The sequence below is a fragment of the Paramisgurnus dabryanus genome, chromosome 4 (assembly GCF_030506205.2).
Source record: "Paramisgurnus dabryanus chromosome 4, PD_genome_1.1, whole genome shotgun sequence".
NCBI lineage: Eukaryota > Metazoa > Chordata > Actinopteri > Cypriniformes > Cobitidae > Paramisgurnus > Paramisgurnus dabryanus.
In genome coordinates this window covers 31,268,520-31,291,834 of record NC_133340.1, presented here as the reverse complement: position 1 = coordinate 31,291,834, position 23,315 = coordinate 31,268,520, and the positions used below count along the sequence as shown (strand labels likewise).

Here is a 23,315-nt window from a genome sequence, read left to right as displayed (position 1 = left end):
GTCATTTTTTAAGTGCTTGAATCGATTTTATGCAAGAAGTTTTCTGGAAAAAAATCCATATTATTCTCTGTGTAGTGTAGGATAATATCATACAAATTCTAGACTTTTTAACCACACGTGCTAAACTGTTCGCTTTAAATGCTTATATCTTCTGTATGCGAATGTTGATTCATACCAAAATGCTTTTTTGCATAGTTGTGTTTGACACATGAAAACGTCTCGGGTTACGTATGTAACTGTTGTTCCCTGAGAAGGGAACGAGACGCTGCGTCTCCCTTGCCATACTTCCCGCGTCCCTGTAACGCCGTCATTGGCAATATTTCAGATAGCGATATACTTCCTGGCTCCCACGTCACCCTCTCTTTGTCGTTAAGCCTCACCATTGGTTGAATTTGATATAGACATTCAGACGCACTTACCCCTGGAGGCGTCCCCAAAGTGTCACCGCAGTGACGCAGGGCGAGTTCCCTCGAAAGGGAACTGTAACAATGTATCTTAAAAGGTAACACGATGTAACCTTGCTCTAACTTGAAATGTGTCCCCACATTTAGTCCTTGAATTTGAGGGCATTGGACCTGAAAAGTCCTTGAAATGTCCTTGAATTTGAAGTTAACTAAGGTGTGGGAACCCTGAAGGTAGACATAATGGCCGAGAGTAAAAATTAATTATTATACAATATTTAAATACAAGTTTATACCGCTTGATTTCTGTAACCAGACTTAAAACTTCAACAATAATCCGCTAAGTGGAGGTGTCGTTATTTGCCAATGTCGCTTTTTCAATGACATCCGACACATCTTGACGCTGAAATATACGATCTTTTCACTTGCATTGATTGCACACAAAGAATGCATGTATCCGACTCGTATCTGATTTATTTCCACACATGAATGAGGCCTGAAACCGATCGGAGAATATTGGAATCTATACACTTTTTTTTTGTCTGCACTAAATGGCAGTGCTGTGGTTGGATAGTGCAGATTAGAGGGCTGTATTATCCCCTTCTGACATCACAAGGGGAGCCAAATTTCAATGACCTCACATGCTTGCAGAGAATGGTTTATCAAAACTAAGTTACTGGTTTGTTCTTTTTCATGTTTTCTAGGTTAATAAGAGCACTGGGGACCCAATTATAGCACTTAAACATGGAAAAAGTCAGATTTTCATGATATGTCCCCTTTAAATTAAGTGCAATTTTTTTTTTTAAAGGGTGCCGACCCACAATTTTTTTCTGATAGTGTGCTGTACGAATTGATCTACCACTTGCTTTCATGAGTTAAAGGAAATAGCACCATTTATTGTTGTTTCCTTACATTCATCCATTGAAAATTACATTAAAAGTAATTTCCTAATCTTCTTTCTAACACACAAATAAGTACGCATCTAATCTTTACAATGACAAATATAATGTAATTATCCATCTCTGATATTTTAATGTTTACTTAGATTACAGAAATATAATTTTACAAGCACGACTCCACATCTTGTTGATCTATCCAAACATGATTAGTCTATTGTATTGTTGTTAAGAGGGGCTCAACTAATGGACCTATTGTTTTCAAACAGGATGGGGAGTTCCTGGTGCGGACGCACCATGTGGAGTATGTCGACGGGGGGATCCTGGACCCAGATGACATGGTCGAAGACCTGGTCGAAGACAAAGACAAGGTAAGAACACGGTGGTTTTGTAAAAATCTCTTGTTTTGAGTTTAGTCACCACATAATACTTAACTAAAATGAATACAGTTTGCCTGAAGTAAACTACGTATAGCTACATTACCAAAAACTTTGAAATATAGTTCATGTTTTAAGGCACATGGACTATATGAGGTGGACTTTATGGTTTAAAACTGTTGATAAGTACTGTAATGTTTTTATCGTACCACGTTTGTTAAACTGCAATGTGTTTCCTGTCTGTGAATTCATAAACAAATAAAAAGTGTAGGTTAAGAAACGGCAGCAACTTGCAAAGCCAGTTATGTACAGCGTGTTTAGCTTTGCGTGGGACGTGACGTCCTGTCAGGACTTGTTTAGCCTGCCCTTCCTGCCTTGCTGATTGGTGCACATGCTGATGACATCATTACTACTTTAAGTGCAGGCTTGTGTGTTGTTTTGAAACTAGTTTGGCAGTGTTTAGTTAAAACCAGTTGTGCTTTTTTCTGATTTTGAAAATAAATTAACCCATAGCCCTCACTCGATTGTTTTAGATTAAGTATCTAAAGTTAGCCTGAGCAATTTAAATTATGAGAGAATATATTTTTTTTTTGGTAAACTTTGATTTAATTGTAATGCTTTTTAATGCATTCGATTTGTTATAAATTTAAATGGTATAAGCCTACATATTTATAAGTCTATCTAGATAAATGAAACAAATGATCAATACTTTGCAGAAGCGAAGTAATTGCTTATAAAATATTTATATAGTGCAGATTATAATGATTTTTGATTAAGTCAAAGTTTCTTTCATTTGCATTTTCAATTTTATTGTGGTCTGAAAATTGGTTCAGTTTGCCATGAATTAAGTAAGTTAGTTAATCTATTTGCGAAGTGAAGTTGGTGATAGTCCTGTTGTTTAGCTGTTAGAGATGAAAAGTGAGCTAATTATCCCTAATTTGTTTTTCATTTTATTCATATGGTCATTGTGTTTTGCTGTAATACGGATATAAATGACAGAGACTGTAGATGCTGCTATGCAAATATGCACATCTAAACATTAAGGGCATATTTAAATTCAGATTAGAGAGCGAATATAATCATTTACTTGTCATACATTTATATTTCAAGTGCAACATCCTCCCAGATAAGAGGTGAACCGTATATGCATTTATTTATTTATGTCTGTTGGGAAGATGCACTTGATTTCCATACCTTAAGGGGATAGTTCACCCAAAAATTAAAATTCTGTCATAATTTTCTCATCCTCATGTTGTTCAAAACCTTTAGTAATCAGAGGTGCGAACTTGTCACCTTTCGCAAAATTCACAGTTTTGGTTCCAAAATAGATACTGCTTGTGATTGTCTAGATCCAATGCGTTTTTTTGAAAATGGGGGGGGGGGGGGGGTGAGGGGGTCTGCGACAGGGTCGCAGTGAATGAAATTATTAAAATCATGTCCAGCTACTGTGGTAATGATGTCAAATCACAATGAACAAAAACTATCAATATATTGTATATAAGTATTTATTCTTTTTAATATATTATATATGACTAACGTTAACAGTTTCAACTTTGATAAAAATTTATTAGTAAATGCTGAAATTAATAAGATTTACAATTAATAAATAATTAATAAAAATATTAAAATGAAAAACAATAATAATAATTGATATATAAACTGTGTTATATGTTGATGTTCATAGGTAGGAAAAACAAATATGGTGGAATTCAATAGGTATCGTCAATTGTGTGCTTACCATCATTTATCAAAATATCTTCATCATATACCACAAAACTTCCATAATATTTGTTTTCCTACTATGTAAATCAATGGTTACAATCAGCTGTCTGCTTACATCATCTATCAAAATATCTTCTTTTGCGTTTATCAGATAAAATAAATTTTCTCTTCATGCATTTTCTGACAAACATTATCAGTTAGCAATGGTTACCTTACTAGGTTTGCTGCCCAAGTGCCTGGATGCTTTAGGTAGTTACAGAGGGTTGCTGTATAAATGGTTGCTGTTAGGCGTTCATATGGGTACTGTTTTTTAGGGCTTTGCTTTGCAGTTCCTGTGGTTTGTTGCTTACCGGTCCCAGATAATCCACCCCAAAGTCTTTGTGATATTCTGGTATCCAGTACATGGCCTCTTTGTTTTCTGTCTTTTAACATAAATCTTTTTTTTGTTTTATCTCTAATTTTCTTGCCTGCACTTTGCAACAGATTTCATGCCATACCTGTGAGGCCTAAAATGCTGTCTACTTTTGACTTAGCAAAACCTTGACTTGGTATATAACTTTTTTGTGGTTTAACTCGCTGCTATCCTGCATGATGTTCCATTCCAAATGCATCTTTCTTTTTCTTAGTATTTACACTGAAAACCTATTTTCGCAAAGCCATTTTTCACATCCACCGTCCCCTTTATTGCCTATTATGCAGCGCCTTTAGTCTCCATTATTATAATCTTTATCCTACTTTGGAACACTCCACTGAGACGTGACTTCGCTGTTAGTACCGCATGCTAATCAACTTTAATACGAAGTAGCACGAGGGAGTCGCGGCATCTTCATTAGACCGTTCTTCACCTCCTACGGAGTTTGATTAGGAGTGAAGTTGCCATGGCGATGGAATCAGATTTCAGCCCCTCCCTTACTCTGATGCCCATTAACCCCCAGCTGGAAACGATGGTGCTTGGCCTGACCCCTGGGCCCTGCCCATGAATATTCAGTGTAGGATGATGAATGACGGTAATGCGCCGAGTTGCTGTAGTCGGGGGCCCGGTGGACCCCGGGAGACGGAAAGGTCAGGCTGTGAGGATTTGCCGCACTGTTTCTTTTAGTCAATTAAACACTTAATCACTTTGTTTTGTCTATTTAGCCTTTTTTCATTTCTTTGGTGCACGTTCTTTGAACTTGTACTCATTTCAGGGCTGATTATGGTGCTCTTTGGTGTCTCTTTCTGTGATTAGGTGTCTGAAGAAATGGTTGCCCTCTTAAATTAAAATTTAGTCATTTATTACTCACTCTCATGTCATTTTAGCTGGTATAATTAGCTTTTTCCATGGAGAACAAAAGAAAGCAGGGTGTCAAGCCCAAAACACACCTGTGAACTATATTTCAAGTCCTCCACATTACAGCATATTGGATAGCCTGAGTTCCAGTAGCTCATTTGGTAGAGCATTGCATTAGCTAGAGCATTCTATCATCAGCCTGTGAGATCGCCGATACACGATAGTATCGGGGGGTGGGGGGGTGGTTCAGTAGTTTACTAATTTATTTATTTGTTAATTTACATCACTTGATTGGTGGACAAAAAAGATGCAAGGGCAACACTGTCATAATCGCAACCTTCTTAAAACTGATGCCATTAGTCCATGCACGTCATTTAGTCCAGGCGCTCTAAAATTTCCTGGATGCCAGGGAATTGGAACAACAAACTTGCAAACTCACACCTAACAAACTCTCTAGTGCACGGAAATGTCAGAGCAATGCGTATTACAAGTTCAGGTGCTAGAGGGAGTCCATGCCACGCTCATTCAGGATCCGAGCAAGAGTCCAAGACGCATGCATTGAGTCCACGTGCATGCGAGAAGGAATCTGTGCGCATTACAAACTATCACGCAAAGTGAAGCCCACAAACCCTCTCGTGTGAGGAAAAGCATGCAATACACATGTTAATGTGAAACTATGATGATAATAAAATTCAACCCTATCATTAGTAGGGCTGTGCAAAAATATCGATACAGCTAACTATTGTGATACATACACGGTATTTCAATCTGTACTATCGATATAAAAAAACACATCAAATCCCTCTGTGTGCATCAAACAACCTTCTCTGACACTGCTGTAGGTTGTCGCTGTCCAGTTGTCTGTCATATACGACCATTCGGCCAATGTCTCAGAAGTTATCGGGAGTAAGAAAACATTTTGATAAAAAAAAGGAACATCATTGCAATGTATCGCAACATGCAACACATTGTATTGTGTCGTGATGCATTGTATCATGCCCCATGTATTGTATCGCGAGGCCCTTGCCAATACCCAGCCCTAAGCGTTAGCAGTGCAAAAGGTCATGGATTTAATGCCAGAAACATACTTACTGATAAAAGGTATATTCTGTAATGCAATCAAGACATGCGAATAAGTTAAAATTTGCGCGATTACATAATCGAGGTGAATATTATTTGCGTCTATTTTAATCTTTGCATTAATTTATATGTAATCTATTCACACGAATAATTAAATTCAGTTTTGGTAAGCACACACCAAATGTTGCTTTTTATAGAAGCATTCACAAAATGCATATGTAAATACTAAATTCTGTTTGGGTTCGCCTTCAAATAAAATATAAAGCATAAAGCAAAAATTGTATGTTCCTGAATTTGTAGACCGTTGTGTTAGCAGTGCACCGGTCATTGGTTTAATACCCATTAAACAAACAAAAAGTAAAAAAAAATGTCTTGAACGTACTTAAGTTGCTGTTGTTAAAAGCGTCAGCCAAATGCTTACATGTAAAATATAATTATCCTATTGGTTTGCAATTAAACTTTTTTTTTTTTTAATTACCAAACAAAATTAAAAACAGAAAGCTGCTAGTAGATGAAACTGATGATGCAGAAACTGTAATTCGAATTATCGGCCAATTTATTGCTCTTTAATTTTCTGAAGCATCCTAAGAAGGTCACTCTATGTCCTGAATTGGTTTTGGTTATAATTACTCCCGCATAAATCTTGCGTTCATCCGACCGCTGTCAACCTCCAAAGATAAATGTTCAGGAATAGAATATGTCGATAAAACTTGATATCCCGAATTATCATACTGACCATAAACGGTTCCTCGCCCACATCTCTGAGGTAATTATCATGCATTCGGCCGCCCGTCTCTCTTTCCCTAATGCCATAATCAACCACTTGAGGTGAAAAATTATGTCTCTCTCTCTCTCTCTCTCTTTCTCTCTCTTTCTCTCTCTCTCTCTCTCTCTCTCTCTCTCTCTCTCTCTCTCTCTCTCTCTCTGTGTGTGTTACAGTTTTTCTTAAATCCATAAAATGACCTGAAAACATCTACTACACCCTGTGATGACGGAGTACTGTACTTACCCAGGATCCACATTACCTATCATTCACTCACTTGTGCTCACTGAGGCATTATGGTTCTGTCACCATGTGCCAGTGCTATAAGTCTTTTGAATGGGCCGGTTGTGAGCCATTTAGACGTAATTGTTTTATTTGGACCTTGGTCAGAGAACCCATGAAGCGTTTACAAGATTTCTATTGATTTCTATTATCATAACATGTAAGCTCTGCGTACTGCTTATTGTTGGCTCTTAAGACAACATCTTAACTTCTCCCTCATTTGTTAGTCACTTGGGATAAATATAAATAGATTTAAAACCCAATTTAAATCCTTCAGGACAAACCGAAGTTGGTTAATGTAGTAGAAGTCTTATTAAATAATACTGTAGTCTAATATCATATACACGTATACCATGGTACATTTAGTAGCATTTTTTTAATACTTTTCATGATTAATTTTGTTATTCTGAAGCTAGTGACAAGTGGGTGGTGGTTGGGTTTACAAAAACATTTTATTTGCTAAATAAAGAATGCAGTTTATGTGTGACATAGTATCTACAACATGGTAACTACGTGGACACCCCCTTCTGATGCCCGGATTGGCCAGGCCCCTTCTTTCGAAGACAAATTGTCATGCTATGGCAAACAATGATATTCTCTTGTGTGCTTTAAGTCTTGTGGCAACATCCATTTTCTGTAACAGCACGGCAAAGCCCCTGTGCACAAAGCGAGGTCCATATAGAAATGATTTACTATAAGCCTGGTGTGGAACAACACGACTTTCCTGCACAAAGCCCAGACCTGAACCCCAGCTGAACGTCTTTGGGATAAATCAGGACCCCGACTGCGAGCTAAAACTCATCATCACCCGACATCAGTGCCTGACCTCACTGACGCTCTTGAGTCTGAATAGGAGCAAATCCCTGCAGCAATGTTTCAACGTCTAGTGGAAAAGCTTTCCAGAAGTGTCTGCCAATGGCTTTGATTTTAAAGGCTCAACAAGCACATCGTGAATGCCCACATATTTCTTCTAGATTGCTTATTTCTTAGATTTAAAGTGCTATTAAATAACAATTAAATTAACAAAAAAAAAGAAAAGCGAATGAGCGAGCAATCTTGTTTATTTCTTTAACTTGTAAATGAATCAAGATTCTAGTTGCGTTTAAATTGTGCAATTTATCATTCACTGATTCCTCCCGTACCCTTCACGATTTTATAAACAAGCATTTTTCCTCTGATTTTGGTGGTTCTTTCAAGTGGCGGTCATCTGTGTAATGTTTTGGACCGTGAAAACATTCCTAATGAATTTGGCATGCAAATTAGCACATATTTCAAAGCTCATTCAGAACTGAATGAGCGTCAAGTAATTCACGTTATTGTCGACCGCAATTAATATGCAAATGTGAGTATTTCTGGTCGATACGTGGCATCCTGCTAATTTCGAAACGCTCTTTTGTTTTGCATTACACGTCTGTCGTTTATTGAGAGCGAGATCGTAGCATCTGAATGAAGCCTGATTGCTAAAGCAGATGAACGTTTAACCGCTGTGGCTTTCGTAATTTTGATGCCGTAGTTAAGCGCTATTCAGCTAATGCGAGCCGTGGATTCATTCGTTTACATTGCAAATGCAGAAGGATGATTTTAATAAAAAAATAACACAATACATGAAGAACGTGATTGATTGTGGCCATTCAGAAACTAGAAAGCGAGCAGCGGGAAGTCATTTTTACTGATGAACAAATATCTGTGATGATTTCGGCATCTGTGTGTGAGAGTTAATGAATGGTTACTTTCACATAGACTCAATATTTTTTGATAACAGCAAAAACAGCAAAAGACATATTTTCGGTGTTAGGCCAAACAAGTGAAAAGGCTGAATGCAATACGAACAATGAGGTCTTTGATGACGTGTTTCAATAGCAATCAGTGCAGAATGACATTGTTAAATAATGTGAAATAAACAGTAAAAATTAAATTCTGAAAATATAACTTGTGCAGTGATGAGAAAATTGGCAAAATAATTAGGAGAAATAAAATTATTAAATAGTTAGGTTGTTCAACCTTTTATTCAGCTTCGGCCAGGAATGTTCCTTGAATGTTGTACACATTTTTGAATTGTTAACTAGTCAGGGTTCTATCACACTAAACATTAATATTCATTGTAGTCGTGATCTCTAAAAGCATGGTTTGCTTTTAGGTTTATATTCTAATAGTAAACTGTTGCAGCGTTGTGCATGTTAAATCTTATTGAGCAAGCAAGCGTCTGTTATGCTTTCTCATTCCTTGTACTTGACTCCCATTGAAATCCCAGACTGGGAGAATGTTTCAGTTCTCCAGAACAAAAGCTTTGATGAGAGCATGACGTACTTTGCCTGTAGTTTCTTTTTAAGCACACAATAAAGTGCTGTCATTTAATCAGACGAATTGCAACAAACGTGCATCACGTTGCAAAGAAGCTCCTGCGATGAAAAGCCACAGATGTAATTGTGCACAGTCAATGAGTGGTGACTAATATTGTCTGTACTTGTTTAGTTATTTGCATAGAGTTTTCAAAAACTTGTTTAGTGCCTGTCTGTATAACATTATTTGTAAAGTACACTGTAAAAGATGATATCAAATCAACATATATTTTTATGTTACTTAAGTTAAACAATTTCAACATGTTTTTATACGTTATGTCAACTTATCACAAGTCAAAACTTTAAATAGTAGGTTGCATTTTTTACAGGTTTACCTGTTGATGACATTGCATTCTCTTAAGTAATTGTTCATAACATGCCTTAAGTGTAGGGCCCGGCAATAGTGCTAAAAAACTTTATTTTTAAATGTAGCCTTAATATTAGGTAATGTAATTAGTGATGCACCGATGTATCGGCCGCCGATATTTATCGGACGATTTTTGATGAATTTGAAACCATCGGCATATCGGCAATAAGCACGAGAAAAACAATCGGTATCGGCCTATTAATTAACTGCATAAAGAAATCCATTATATGTAAAAAAAAAAAACGAGTAAATGTTGTTAATAAAATAAATGCTGAATAGCAAAAACCACCTTTGAAGGTTGTCATGTTGTCTTATTATATTTGTTTAAGCTTAATTTGTGTCTCTCTTATTATGTTGGTCAGTTGAATGTTAATTAGATCAAATCCATGTTCAGTAAAAATAATTTGATGCAGAAATAAACTAGCAAATAGACCAACTGTATAGTATTGTATACAAGTATTTAATATCGGCATCGGTATCGGCCAGAAGTTGTCTGTTTAAATCGGTATCGGTATGGGCCCAAAAAAATCCTATCGGTGCATCCCTAAATGTAATGTTAACTAAAACTTAGAGTAAATGTAACTTAACATTTCTAGTGCTGCGTTTTTTTATTGTATTAATTTTACTTTGGTGTTCATATACACTAGTCAACATTTAAAGTGTATCTAAACCTTTTATAAGGTGTTTTTTTACATGCTTTTTCAGTATTGTGGAGAGAAATGCAGTACAGTCAGCTGAACAGGTTGTAAGCAAACATGAATCACCTGAAGTTTTTTTTAAGTATAGGTCCAACACAAAATATTAAGTGATGTTTACTTGATTGTTGAAGTCAAGACATTTGGGTTTACAGTCTGTATGATTAATTGTACATTCACAAATCACATGGCACTTTAAATTTGGCACTTAGGGGCTGTTTACACTTGGTATTTAGATGTGTTTTCATCGATCGGATCACAAGTGGAGGAGAGAGACACATTACGTTTACACCTGGTATTTAAATCCGTCTCTTTTGTCCACTTTCGACCACTTCTGTCCTGAATACTGTGAGGGGGTGGTCTGTGAGAAGGTGGGCGAGTCTCTCTGCTGTCATTCAAACCCGAGCGGGAGTAATTATGAGTTTATATGGACGCAAACTAATATTATGTCGGAGTTTAGCAAGTATACATGCTGCACAGTGTTTTGTAGGTGTATATGTTAGAGCTTTCTCTGCATTTTCAGCGCAGTTGATGAAATAGGATCGCGCAACTTTCACGCTTTCAAAACGAAACTACGGAGAACACCCGCAGTAGTTTTATCAATGAAAGGCTAAAAATAGCGCTGTTCACCGTATGTTCACACCAGAAGTAAAAAAAAAGATGTAAAACTTGTGTTTAATACCTCAGATTAGATAAATGGGCAGAGAGAAGGCGGTCGCGTGTGGCTGTACGAACACATTCAACCACATGGCGTTCCGCAACTCCAAAGCGATTCGATCGAAAGTGGTTTTGACTACCTCTGGATGTGGTTGAAAGTGGTCGAAAGTGGACGCGTTCAAAACGTTTTGAACACCGTTTACACCTGGCATTAACGTCGTCCACTTGTTATCCGATCGTAAACAGCCTCTTAGAGAACAGCATTGTGTGTCCATCTTTGTAGAAGTAAAAAACATCATATTACAATTTTTCAGTGTATATTCATAATAAAACCACCTTAAAGGGTTCAAATACTTTTTTTTTTAAAGGTTATTCAGTAATTTTTTCCACCATCCACTGGGAGGGTTTGTTTTATAGATTACTTTAAGTTGAATCTTTTGCTCATTTATGATTTCATGATTTTCAAACTTAATTGTAATCTGTATTATTTCCTGACAGTTTTTGCTGATGAGAATAGCATGTTGAATCTGTACAGTTTTCATATAAAGGTTTTAACCTCTTGACGTATCTGCATCATTATGGAGTCATAATTATAGTGACCATACCATCTGTGTAGAAATGACATTTACTGGTACAAGGTGAAGGCTGGCCAAGTCTTGAGGTCAACATTAATTAGTGTTCTCACTTAGTAGACAACCTTTCACTAGCTTAAGTTTCTTCAGCCCTGTCCCAAATGACATGCTTAATGCGGACTTGCAGGCTTGGTTTCACAGGTCTGTTGCTGTAGTTTGAGACTGCCTCACTTGTCATATTAAAGATGCTGACTACCATGCAGTCTTTCACCTATTGACATAACATCTGCATTTATTCATTTACCAGATGCTTTTATCCTACACTGTCAAAAATAAAGGTACAAAGCTGTCACTGGGGCAGCACCCTTAAAAAATTGTCCTAATATGTACCATTTAGGTACAAATATGTATCTTTGAACTGCCAATATGTACCTTTTGAAGTTCTAATTAGGGATGTAACGATTCAATCGCGATTCAATCGCGGTCCCCATTAAAAATGCCTGTCTGAAATCGATTCGGAATTGCAAGGCTGCGATTCTTTGTTTTATGCACAGCTTGTGCGTGTACTACGGCATTTGGTCAGTAGGAAGTCCTTATCAATCTAAAATCATTATGAGTCGGAGTCGTTTATAACGTGCATTTAAAAAAGCAACACTCGTTAAGCAAAATCATTAAAAAATTATTTATTATCATGAAAATACCTGAAACAATTTGAAGAACAGCGTATAAATATTCCTGTGTAGACATTTCCTGGAATAGTGTTTGCAATGATACTTCTTGTGTGGCACACAGGGAGTTTCTGCATGAGAGCGCCCCCTGGCGTTCGGATGTGCCGGATTTCACCGTAATTCATTTAAATTCATTCATTGAGAAAACGCGCATTTGCACGGTTAATCGTTACACCCCTATCTAATATGCACTATTTGGGTACAAAGGTATACCTTTTTGAAAGGGTACTGTCCCAGTGACAACTTTTGTACCTTTATTTCTGAGAGTGTAAGCATTTTTAAAGTGCCTTTGGTCTATACATTTTGTCAGTACCGTTTCCTCGTGTTAAAACTCATGACCTTTGTTTTGCTAACCAAAATGTGGACTAAAAAGATTGTAGACATAAAGGGACAGGACTTTGTTAGTAGTCAGGAATACAGTATTTGTCGAAATTATACAATACATATTGACAACACTCAACAGGAAATTTACCCTTGGGGTATGATTTTTCCATTGTGATATTTTTATAAAACTTTCCCTGCAATTCTCATTAATATACAGTAAAGTGAAAAAGTATTTTTATATGAAGTACTTATGTATCATGTTTTTGTATTTGTTGCAGTATTTGTTGTACCTTGTTGATTCAATTTACAATGGTTTTATTTAAAACACATTGGATTGCAATGCACTAAACCTTTACTATTTTACGGTAATGTGAATTGAAAGATCATTGAGGACAAGATTATTAAAAATACAATTTATTACAGTAAAAGTAATTTTGTAATTATGGATATTGCAATGAAAAATTATCAAAATATGTTTTTATGCCAGACTCTTATGTCTTTGGCAGATGCTTTTATCTAAAATGACTTGTGTTAAACCCCTGATCATTTGTGCTGCTTTTGCTATGCTATACAGTAGGCATAATGTAAGGCATAATGTGCTGTAACAATAGACTTGTTTTAGCTTGTTTATGTCTACGTAACTTCAAATTGAACCGGGCATTCATAGTTGATAATTTTAAACCGTTTCTTCCGCAACCAACATGAAACTACAGCTGCAACAAGTAATGGAATAGTCAATGATATTCAATAATAATGACAATAGCATTTAACAAATGTTATTATCGATTAGTTTTGTCTGTGACGTCATTTGCCGACCAATCGATTGCATGCAGCTATAGCATGCAACATAGAGCAGCGGGATGTAGCGGGATGATGATGTGAGAGAGCAACGATCGACAGGACAATGGCGGAGACAAAAAGGCAATGTTTAATTTCTTTATTTAATATAAGTGTCTTCATTGGGGGCAGATAAGCGCTTGACTTTAACTAATCGGTGATGATGTTCTTTGAACGCTATTGACATTATCAAATATTATCCACGACTATTCGATAACTTGTTGCAGCTCTACATGAAATGTTAAATCAAAGTTGCATGCTTCCAGCATAGCTCGCCGTGTCTTCATCAGGCCTCGTGCACTCAAATGCACTTGACAGACTGCTTGAGAGTGTTTGTCGAGTCTCGACTCACCCTCTTCATCCATAATTTGCTAACTCTCGACACAAGCGTCAAGTCACACACATCAGCCTTTCCAACACGCCGCTTTTGAGGAGGTTATCAAGTCTACCTCGCCGGATAAAACTAATAAAACACATTGTGCGAAATGCTCTGCTGCAATTATAAACCGTAAACTCGCACCTGGGTCCCCCACACCGTCCACCAATCAGCAGTCATCACGCCCTTCATTATTATTATTATCAATTTTCACAGGCACCCGCCACGCTAATTAATTGTCTTAACGAATGGCCCTTTCTTGATGAGACCGTAATGAGTCTGAATAGCCCTCTTGAAACAGACAGCGTTCGTCTGGGAAACACACACTTATCGGATACACGCTGTCAACTCCTATTTCTCAAAGTACGTCTCGAAGCTATGATGGATTGTAATTGTGCGTCTCGGCACAGAATGATTTTTATTAGAGAGGTGCGTTGCATTTGATCAGAGGAGCTTTCAAAGCTAGACTGCTTTATTGTCTTGTTACTGTAAGTAAATGTGATATATTCATCTGAAAGAGGGGGTGGTGCCTTATCCAAAGACTTTATTTTGTTTGTTGACATATTTCATGTTAAAATGGGAAGTTGGGGGCATTTCAAAGGATGTCCTTTTTTTAAATAGCCAATAACTTCATTTATGTAATAACTTGGCAGAACCATGATTTGTTGCTTGTTAATCCGAGAGGGAATGATCTCATACTAAAGAGCAAAAATTTGTATCTGCCTATTTAAAGCATGAGTTGTCCGTATTTTTGTTCTGTTTTCCCGGAAGACGTGCATATACTGTACGTAAATGTATTTTGTCAACTTTTAAAAGTACACTAAAATAAAGATGATCTCAGAGGAAAAATATATGTTGATGGCTTATTTACTTGGATTTGATTTCAATCCAGCATTCTTTAAAAGCCAAAAGTTGTTTTCAACCATTGGTAGAGAATGAATGCGTGTGTGCCCTCTGCTGGTGCCAAATTGGCCTAAGGGGTAAAAAGTTTAAACAGGGGTTCATTTATTTTAACTTAAATGGTGTTCCAATGATAGCAGTAAATGTTGTTTTGGATGGTCAACTGGAAGTTTGTTCATAATTACAATGGATCCATAACCTTATGGGTATTTTATACTTTTTATTACGAACTGGGAATAATTTCTTGATACTGGAGAGAAAAATAAAATTCCAAGGGGAGCGTTGGCAGTTTTTAAGCCTTTTTTATGGTTTTAAATGACATATTGCCGTCTATAACATATTGCATTTTGAAGACAATACAGTTTTGATGTCCTACATAGGTATTTATGAAGTTAATTAGAAAGCTGTAGTTTTTTTTACATTTTTAACATTGAAATCGTCTTGATGAAACAAAAATTAGAAATCTTTCCAAATTATGATCATAAATATGAATGTGTAGATTCAATTGAAGTAGTTTCCCAGCATTTAAGAGACATGCTTTAACTTTGGCATTCTGCTCACAACTCTAAAATAATTTTGACAAAAATTACAGCCCAAATGTGTCTTCTGTTGGCCTAAAAAATGTGTGTACTTTGGGGTGTGTATGTGTGTATCACGGGGGTACCGTTTTATATCTTTACAGGTGTATAAAACATAATTACAATTTTGTACCTTTTTGGATACATAACTGTACTTTAACATCTGACTGGGACAAAATTGGTTCTCAAAACACAATAGATCCTTAGGGTATAATATTGTACTCCAAAAGTACATTTCAATGTGTTGTATACCCATAAAGGTACAAAGCATTAACTTTTGAGGGTACCACCAAGTGATAGAAAATTGATGGATGGATGATCCGGTTCCATGAAATGGATTTTGCATGCAACCTCAAAATCAAAGAAGCGTCTATTAATCTGTTATTTGTCTTTTAATCTGTTTAATATGCACAATATTATCAATTCTGTGCTGCATCCTTGTCACTTTTCTGAGATTTTTGCGGTTTTGATCGTGTTACATTACTTTAATCTGGCGGCAGGCGCTGCATTCAGCGCAGTCGCAGACGTCATTAGCGTCTGAATGCGCTCACGGGCTCTTTGCTGTACTTGCTGCATTTTGTTATCTGAGGAATTAAAACATGGAAGAAACGCTCACAACATTTCCAAACCCCAGTACGGTAATGTGCAGTTAACCTCCTCTGTGTAGAAAATGTATGATTTAAAATGTGACCGTCTCGACGTTATATAAGTAGATTTCTAGATTCATCTTGGTACAACGCCAAAGTTCGCTAGAGTTCACAGGGGCGCGAAATCACAAATGCTTACATATGAGGAAAAATTTAATGCAATAATGCGTTCCTCTAATAATTTTATCTACAAATTTTTTTAATCATTATTGAACATTAAAATCAATCACGTGGCTATAGCTTATGTCATTTACGTTGTTTATAAACTTAATGGATTTAAAATTACATTAATTTTATAGGATAATGCAGTTTTTGTGCAAAATGCATTAATGACACAATTAAACAAGTAATTTATTAAAACTTAAATAAATAAAACATGCCGTTTCAGATGTAAATATGATACCAATATGGCATTATTCAGATTGGATAGTATTTGATATGAAAGTAAGTCAACACTTTGATTTTGGAGGTTTTTGCATGAAAGCAGGGGACGTTCAGATTGTTAGAAATGTAGGTGCCATGGAAAAGACTGAAAGCTCTATAATATTTCATTGATGTCTGTGTATGCACAAATTTCTGTGAGCTGTGCACACTGTGCCCTCTTAAAAAAATTGGTGCATGATGCCCCTGATCAGGTTGACCCCGTTTCAAGATGCCCCATTAGCACCTTTGATATCCTTACTCCTGCCTAGGGCTGCACGATTATGACAAAAAGCAAATCACGTCAACTTATCAATTTTAAAATCTCTGATACAACACTTATTTGCTCAAACATACTGCTGAAATGCCCAGAAATTTGCACAAACGGACAGCTGTAAATGAGGCTTTGGGGATTATGTAATTGTTTGTAATCCCAATAAATTTTTCGATGAATTGTGCAGCCTGTGAGCTTTTCTGTTTCCACTTTTTCCCTGCAGGTCAGACTTCAGGAACAAAGAGGCCAAACATATAAAATAAGACGGGCAACTTGCTTCCTGCTAGTGGGATGTCAGACGCCTTGTAGTCAATTTGTCTCATGCTGTGCTGGTGTGTGTGTGTGTGTGTGTGTGTGTGTGTGTGTGTGTGTGTGTGTGTGTGTGTGTGTGTGTGTGTGCGTGTGCGTGTGCGTGTGCGTGTGCGTGTGCGTGTGCGTGTGCGTGTGCGTGTGTGTTTGAATACTACCATAGCAGGACTCTTAAGAGCAGAAAATGAACATCTTGGCTATTTTAAGCATCAGCAATTCAGCATGGCTCTAAAAAAAAATGAATATCGATGTCAAAGTACCACAAATGGGTTCTGGCCTCTACAACATTATGTATTCCTCAAAACCAGATTATGGGGTGTTCTGCTAATACTACTTGAAACATTTTTATTTCCAAATTGCATTTGTAACTTATGCTCAGTTTTCTGTTATATTCATTGATCTACATATGAAGATGCAAAACCCTGTAAGTTTTAATTGTAAATGGGTTTTAAAATAGCATTATTTTTAGCAGGCTCATATGTTTAGGTTCAGTCATTTTTATTTTAATGGCAATGAAAAGGTTATTAGTCAGTAATTGAAATTAGGGCTGCACAATTAATTGAAAAACTAATCGGGATTACAATTGCCACTGAAACAATTACATTATCATTAAAAGCATCAATTACAGCTGTGCGTTTGTGCTCATTTCTGCATTTCGGCAGTATGTTTGGGCGCCAAATACAGTGGTGAATCAGAGATTTTAAAATAAGACGTGTCCTTAAGCCATTCTTTTTGGATTTTTGTTAATAAAATATAACTCATAATTTTTTGTGCATTTCATTATATTATTTCATTTTGGATTTTTAGAATTTCTATGCAGCTGCTTCACAGAAAGTTATAAAACATTAAAAAAGAAACATAAAATCTATTTTTTTTTTACAGTAAGCGCGCACTCACATTATCCAAACCAAACCAAGCCCCAGCGCGATTGTCACCCCTCCCTACTCCCCCAGATGCACGCACTCACACTGTACTTCTTATCGATCCGAGTCCGGGCGCGCTTTCGTCATTAAGATGCGATTGTTTTGAAAAAAGCAGGAAGTAAAGCTCTCTCTTAACACTGGAACCCACCGTAATGATAAGTCTGTGTTTTTCATTCGGAGTCGTTTGGTGCGCGATTACAGACAGCCCTCTCACATGTCATCATATTGCTTAGTTCATCTGTCACGTGCGCAGCTCAGACATTCACGTAACCCCGCTGCGCGAATCAAAAGGTTTTTACGGAGGCAGATGAAGGTGAGTGGTCGCGCAGCTGACGTCTTCACCTTTTGAATCGCGCTCAGGTGCGATTGCGCTCACACCACAGCCTTCCGCGCCTGAGCCCAAGTGAACCGCGCTCCGGCCCACCTCTGCAACCCGGCCGCGGCGCGATTAAACAATCCGCGCCCGGGCGCGGAACGGAGCGATCACACTAGTCAAACAAACCAGGCTTTGGGGGTCAAACGCGCCCGAGCGCGGTTTGGTTTGGATAATGTGAGTGCGCCCTAATAATCATAATATCAAAGTGAATAATCATCAATTATGATTTTGGTCATAATCGGCAGCCCTAATTGAAATGCATTATATTTATAAAAATCACTTTTATTGGTATTTACCTGTCCTTTAATGCAAAACCCTCTTATGTGCATGCAAGCTTTTTTTGTGGGGCAATAAAGGTATCTAAAAGTCTGGTAATATATCTGGTAAACCTTTAAGCGGGTAAAAAACTTGTGCAGCTCCACAATTAAAATCTTACATACGCAAGTCTACGTTCATCCAATTCTTCTTCGATGCTTTTAGAGGACTTTGCTGAAAAAATCGTCTTAATGTCTAACAGATTCTGACAACAAACCTGTATTTCTGAATTACCTGAGGCTGGGATTAAGCAGATTTAAAAGCGTGCTGACAGCATTTGGTTAATATTATCTTATTTTTGACATGGGTGGTGTTTAGTGGCTTTTGCATCTAAGCACTTCTAGGCACTGCTTAAAATAAGAATTTATGTATGTGTTTATGCATTCTGCATAACCTATTTTTTATTATAATATTTTATTTTTTATAATTTCTTTTAAATCATAAAAAATACAAATTTATAAAAATGTGATTTATAACACAATTTAAGATTTAATATTGAGCCTGATCACTGTAAATAAAAATATCAAATACTTTTTTCTGTATCGCCTAACTGTAATTCTGTGTGATTTTTTTGCATTTCACACCATCAACCGAAACGTATCCGTTTCACAAAAAAGTCACATTTACTTTGTCACATTACACTGAGTGACATTCAGCAGTGGTGTGAACACAGATGCACTCTCTTTTCTCATTCTCTCATTTACACCTGCATATTTCCCGCTGCTAAGAAGCGCGAACGAAACATCACAGCATGTTTTCTCGCTAAAATTACGTTCGCATGCATTCAACATGTTTCCTAACCGTGATTCTCATAAACCCCCCAAAGCAATGCTCCGTATGGAGAACAGTCAACCCCGAACACTTTTATCCACACACACATGCTTTGATTTACAGCAGGTTCCAGTAAAATGCAGCTGGGCTTGCTCTCCGCACCCTGCGATGTGACGGGTCTTATTATTATTTATAAGTGTTCATAAAGAGAGAGGGTAAATTTGTCATTAATCTTGTGGCACACACCAACGGCCCGGGGGGATTTTGGCGCATTGTGTTTCCCACAAACTGGCTCGCGTTAAAAAGCCCACTCATTCATCAGGAACGTCATGCAAACACATCCGTCATGTTTTTTCTCCTTCCAACGGTCTAATAATTAGCTCTCTCCAGCGCTAAGCTAATGCCAGCTGCTCTCTTTTACCCCCTTTTGTGAGTCCCCCCTCTTTAGTGCCACATTTACCCCCTGAGAGGCTCCAGAGAGGCCTGACGCTCAAATTGAAGGATTGATTAAGGAGAATAGTGGGTGGTGGGCACCTGTGGAGCTCTGCCGCCACACAGTCCATTTCCTGATGTACCCACCGTCTGGTATTATCGCTGCTTTATGGTTTGGTTTAGTTTTCCTTGGAATTTTTTTATTTTATATATGGAATAACCTGGTCTAGTATCTTCAAGATTTCTACTTGTATTCCTGGATGCAGTCCTAAATAAAGTCTTTTTAAAATAATAAAATGTGTCTGACAATAATAATGCTTTTAGTACCGTAAACTCATCAGTTTGATTCCCAGGGAGCACAAATATTGATAAAACATGCAACTTGAATGCACTGTAAGTCGCTTTGGCTAAAAGCCAGAAATGCTTAGTGTATTTACTGGACAGAAAGAAATCAATCAATCAAGAATTATGTCCTACATGGGCATTTTTAATATTGATAATTATGAAGATTTTAGTTTTTGGCATGCTCTGCAAGTTAAAGGAACAGTATGTAAGAAATGTATATCAATTAATAATAAAATGGCCCTGATATGTCATTAGACATTAAGAAATCATTTTCATATAAAATACTTATATCGCTGACAACAGTGGTCTGGCCAGGATATTGTCATTTAAAAAGTGCAGTTGCAGCCCTCAACTGATGTTTATGTTGTCATTTTGTGTATTGGCCACCAGCTGTGTGATTGCAGTACCAGTTTTAGCCACAAGTTTTTTGATTGCAATACCATTTTTGGCCACAATCCTACATACTGTTCCTTTAAGCCATAGGAATTTAAGGATTTTAAGAGATCAGAGTTTAAGTGATAACTTTATTTAAATAAAACTTTTGCTTGTGTGCCTGGTAAGACTTTGTCATTCAGTCGATTGGTTGATTTTTTTAATGCACTTAAAGTATCTATAGCTGTGTCTGAAATAGCTCCCTATATTCTTAACTCAACTCGTCAATGGCGGGGATCTCGGTTAAGAGAAAACGCTTCCCTGCCAATGACAAGTTTTTACGGCAATCCATATTTCCGCTGTTATGCACTAGGTGGCGCTCTTACCCACCTTTTAAAACACTAGTATTTGTGACCCGTCACGGAAACCAGGGGCATAAGTCGGCAGCATAAGTTTCGAGAAAATGAGAAACAAAGTTTTTTTTTTCAAAATTTGTGATTTTCGTTTTATTGCAGAATCTGTTAGTTGAGATCACGAAGAAGCCTCTCCATGTTTGAGATAGCAGTTTTTGTATATTTAAAAGCGTACATTTTGCGGTTAAAATAGGCTTGTTTTTCCGGAGATTCCAGCGTGCAGCGGGGGGCGTCATTGTCTGTGTGTATATTAACATACTGTATAAGCTTTTGTTTTCGCCTTCCCCCCCCAACGGGAACAGCGTGACTACTAAATAAGGATAGTTCGCCCAAAAATGAAAATAATGTCATTAATGACTTACCCGTATGTCGTTCTAAACTCAGAAGACCTCCGTTCATCTTCGGAACACAGTTTAAGATGTTTTATCGTTAGATTTAGTCCGAGAGCTTTCTATCCCCTTCATTGAAAATCTATGTATGGTTTCCATGTCCAGAAAGGTAATAAAACATCATCAAAGTAGTCCATGTGACATCAGTGGGTCAGTAAGATTGTGTTGATGCATCGAAAATACAGTTTGGTCCAAAAATAGCAGAATTACGACTTTATTCAGCATTGTCTTCTCTTCCGGCTCGAGCGTGAAGTCACGTGACTGTAGTGCCCTGTTCCTCAGACATGTTTGCTAAGTTTTTTTTTTTTTTTTACTTATAGCGTGTGTCTCCCCAGACTGTAAAGCTCGGGCGCACAAAACAAAAGAAAAATACAAGAAGCTGGGGCGGAACAAATAACAGTCAGCCGCATCGTACGTCAGCCGCGTCACTGACTTTATGCGGCGCCGCAGTGGGATGACGTCAAAGTACCGCGAGAGCTCTTCAAGAAATCTTACGCAGTAGTTTAATTTCGACTCGCTCTCGCGGTACTTTGACGTCATCTCTATGTCAGTTCTTGCAGCGCAGCATGAGTCCAGACACGCAGACGTTACACAGATATCGTTGTATTCTTCATATAATTGGCTACATGTTTTGTCTATCAATATTTTCCATGAAGTCATTGGCTGATGGAGGAACGAGCGAGCCATTGGTAACATCTCTAAAGGATGTCACGTTTTCGACGGCGCTGTTTGGATGATCTATTATACTACTTCCCTATTTTAAATACAAACTTTGAAGGCGGGTTCATGTGTTTAACAGAGTGTAAGCTCATATACCCTTACATGTTACGATTTAAATAGTCTTCAGATTATATATTATATTTTATTACCAGACATTCATGCGAAATCTGATGTAAACAATCTCTATTTCACGGATTAAACGCATTTGTGGACAAATATGGTCATTGGATAATCTGAAACAGACTGGATTCGACTTGTGATCCCCACAAAGGTAAAAAGAGTCATGTTTATTTTTGCGGGTTGTCATTTGGTCATAAAATACTACATATGATGCTAGAACATCTCAAAAAGGGTTTTACAGGGGGTATGGCTTAGCTAAATGAGATGTAAATGAGCCCTATTGTCTCCCCCAGCTGAAAAGAAGAGTCCCTTTCGTCTCGATTTTCTCGGTTTGAGTATTTCTGAGTTCCTATATTCAAATGGCCACAACTTCTCCAAATCTTATCAGATTTCCATGTGTTACACATCGTTGGAAAGCTTAGAAACTGCACTTTCAGAATCCGTGAATAACTCAAAATGCCCAGATCCGACTTGCGTCCCTACTTTCCGTGACTGGTCACATTTATGGGTCCAAAAGCAGTAAATACTTTGTTTTGATTATCGTTGTTTATGGTATGTTTTTATATTTAAAGAAGAACTTTTTCTAGAAGGCACTAACTCTTTCCCTGCCAGTGTTTTTTTAAGTTGCCAGCCAGCACCAGCATTTTTCACGATTTTCACAAAAGTTTAATGCCTTCCAGAAAATGTTCTTCTTATAATATATATAAAAATACATAAAAAATATATATAAAATGAAAGAACAGACCCTCTGCTATCAGACAAAAAAACCGTTTCACCCTACCTTCATTTGTTTTCTTTTTATCACCTCTCAAATATGGGTGGGTTTCTTCAAAAACACAAAATTTTGAGCAAAAGCTGAGATAATTCTGTTTTTGTGATGGACTTTTTATAGATATCAGATGCAGAGTGATCCTCAAAACCTACACAGACTAACAGCGTTTGCCCAAGGGAGATACTTCCTGGTTTTATAAGTTGCGGAACGGCGCCTGGTGGATAATAGCGGTATTGCGGAAAGCCAGAAATACTCGTCATTGGCATGGAAGCATTTTCTCTTAATTGACGAATTAACTCGTCAATGGCAGGGAAGGAGTTAAACTTGTGAAAAAAAAATGCTGGCACTTGCTGTCAGCTTTTTATATAATGCTGGCGGGGAAAGAGTTAAACAGTGCACTATTTAAGGGGACAGCCATTTGTAGTGGTGTCCAAAATTATAGTGGACATTATTGAGTGCACTTATTCAATCCTATAATGCACCGTAAAATGAGTGTACAACTAGCTGCTACCCCTTAACTTTGTGGCCCGTGTCAAATGATATTCCGCACCTT

At 37.3% G+C, this 23,315-nt stretch overlaps 1 protein-coding gene across 5 annotated transcripts in view; it reads left to right on the top strand.

Moving 5' to 3' along the window:
• pard3ba (par-3 family cell polarity regulator beta a) overlaps nt 1-23,315 on the top strand; it is a 168,281-nt gene that overhangs the window by 10,725 nt on the left and 134,241 nt on the right. For all 5 annotated transcript variants that reach the window (XM_065254167.2, XM_065254164.2, XM_065254166.2 and 2 more), the window contains exon 2: nt 1,567-1,668. In XM_065254167.2, coding sequence (XP_065110239.1) covers nt 1,567-1,668 — 102 coding nt within the window. The remainder of the gene's footprint in view (nt 1-1,566; nt 1,669-23,315) is intronic.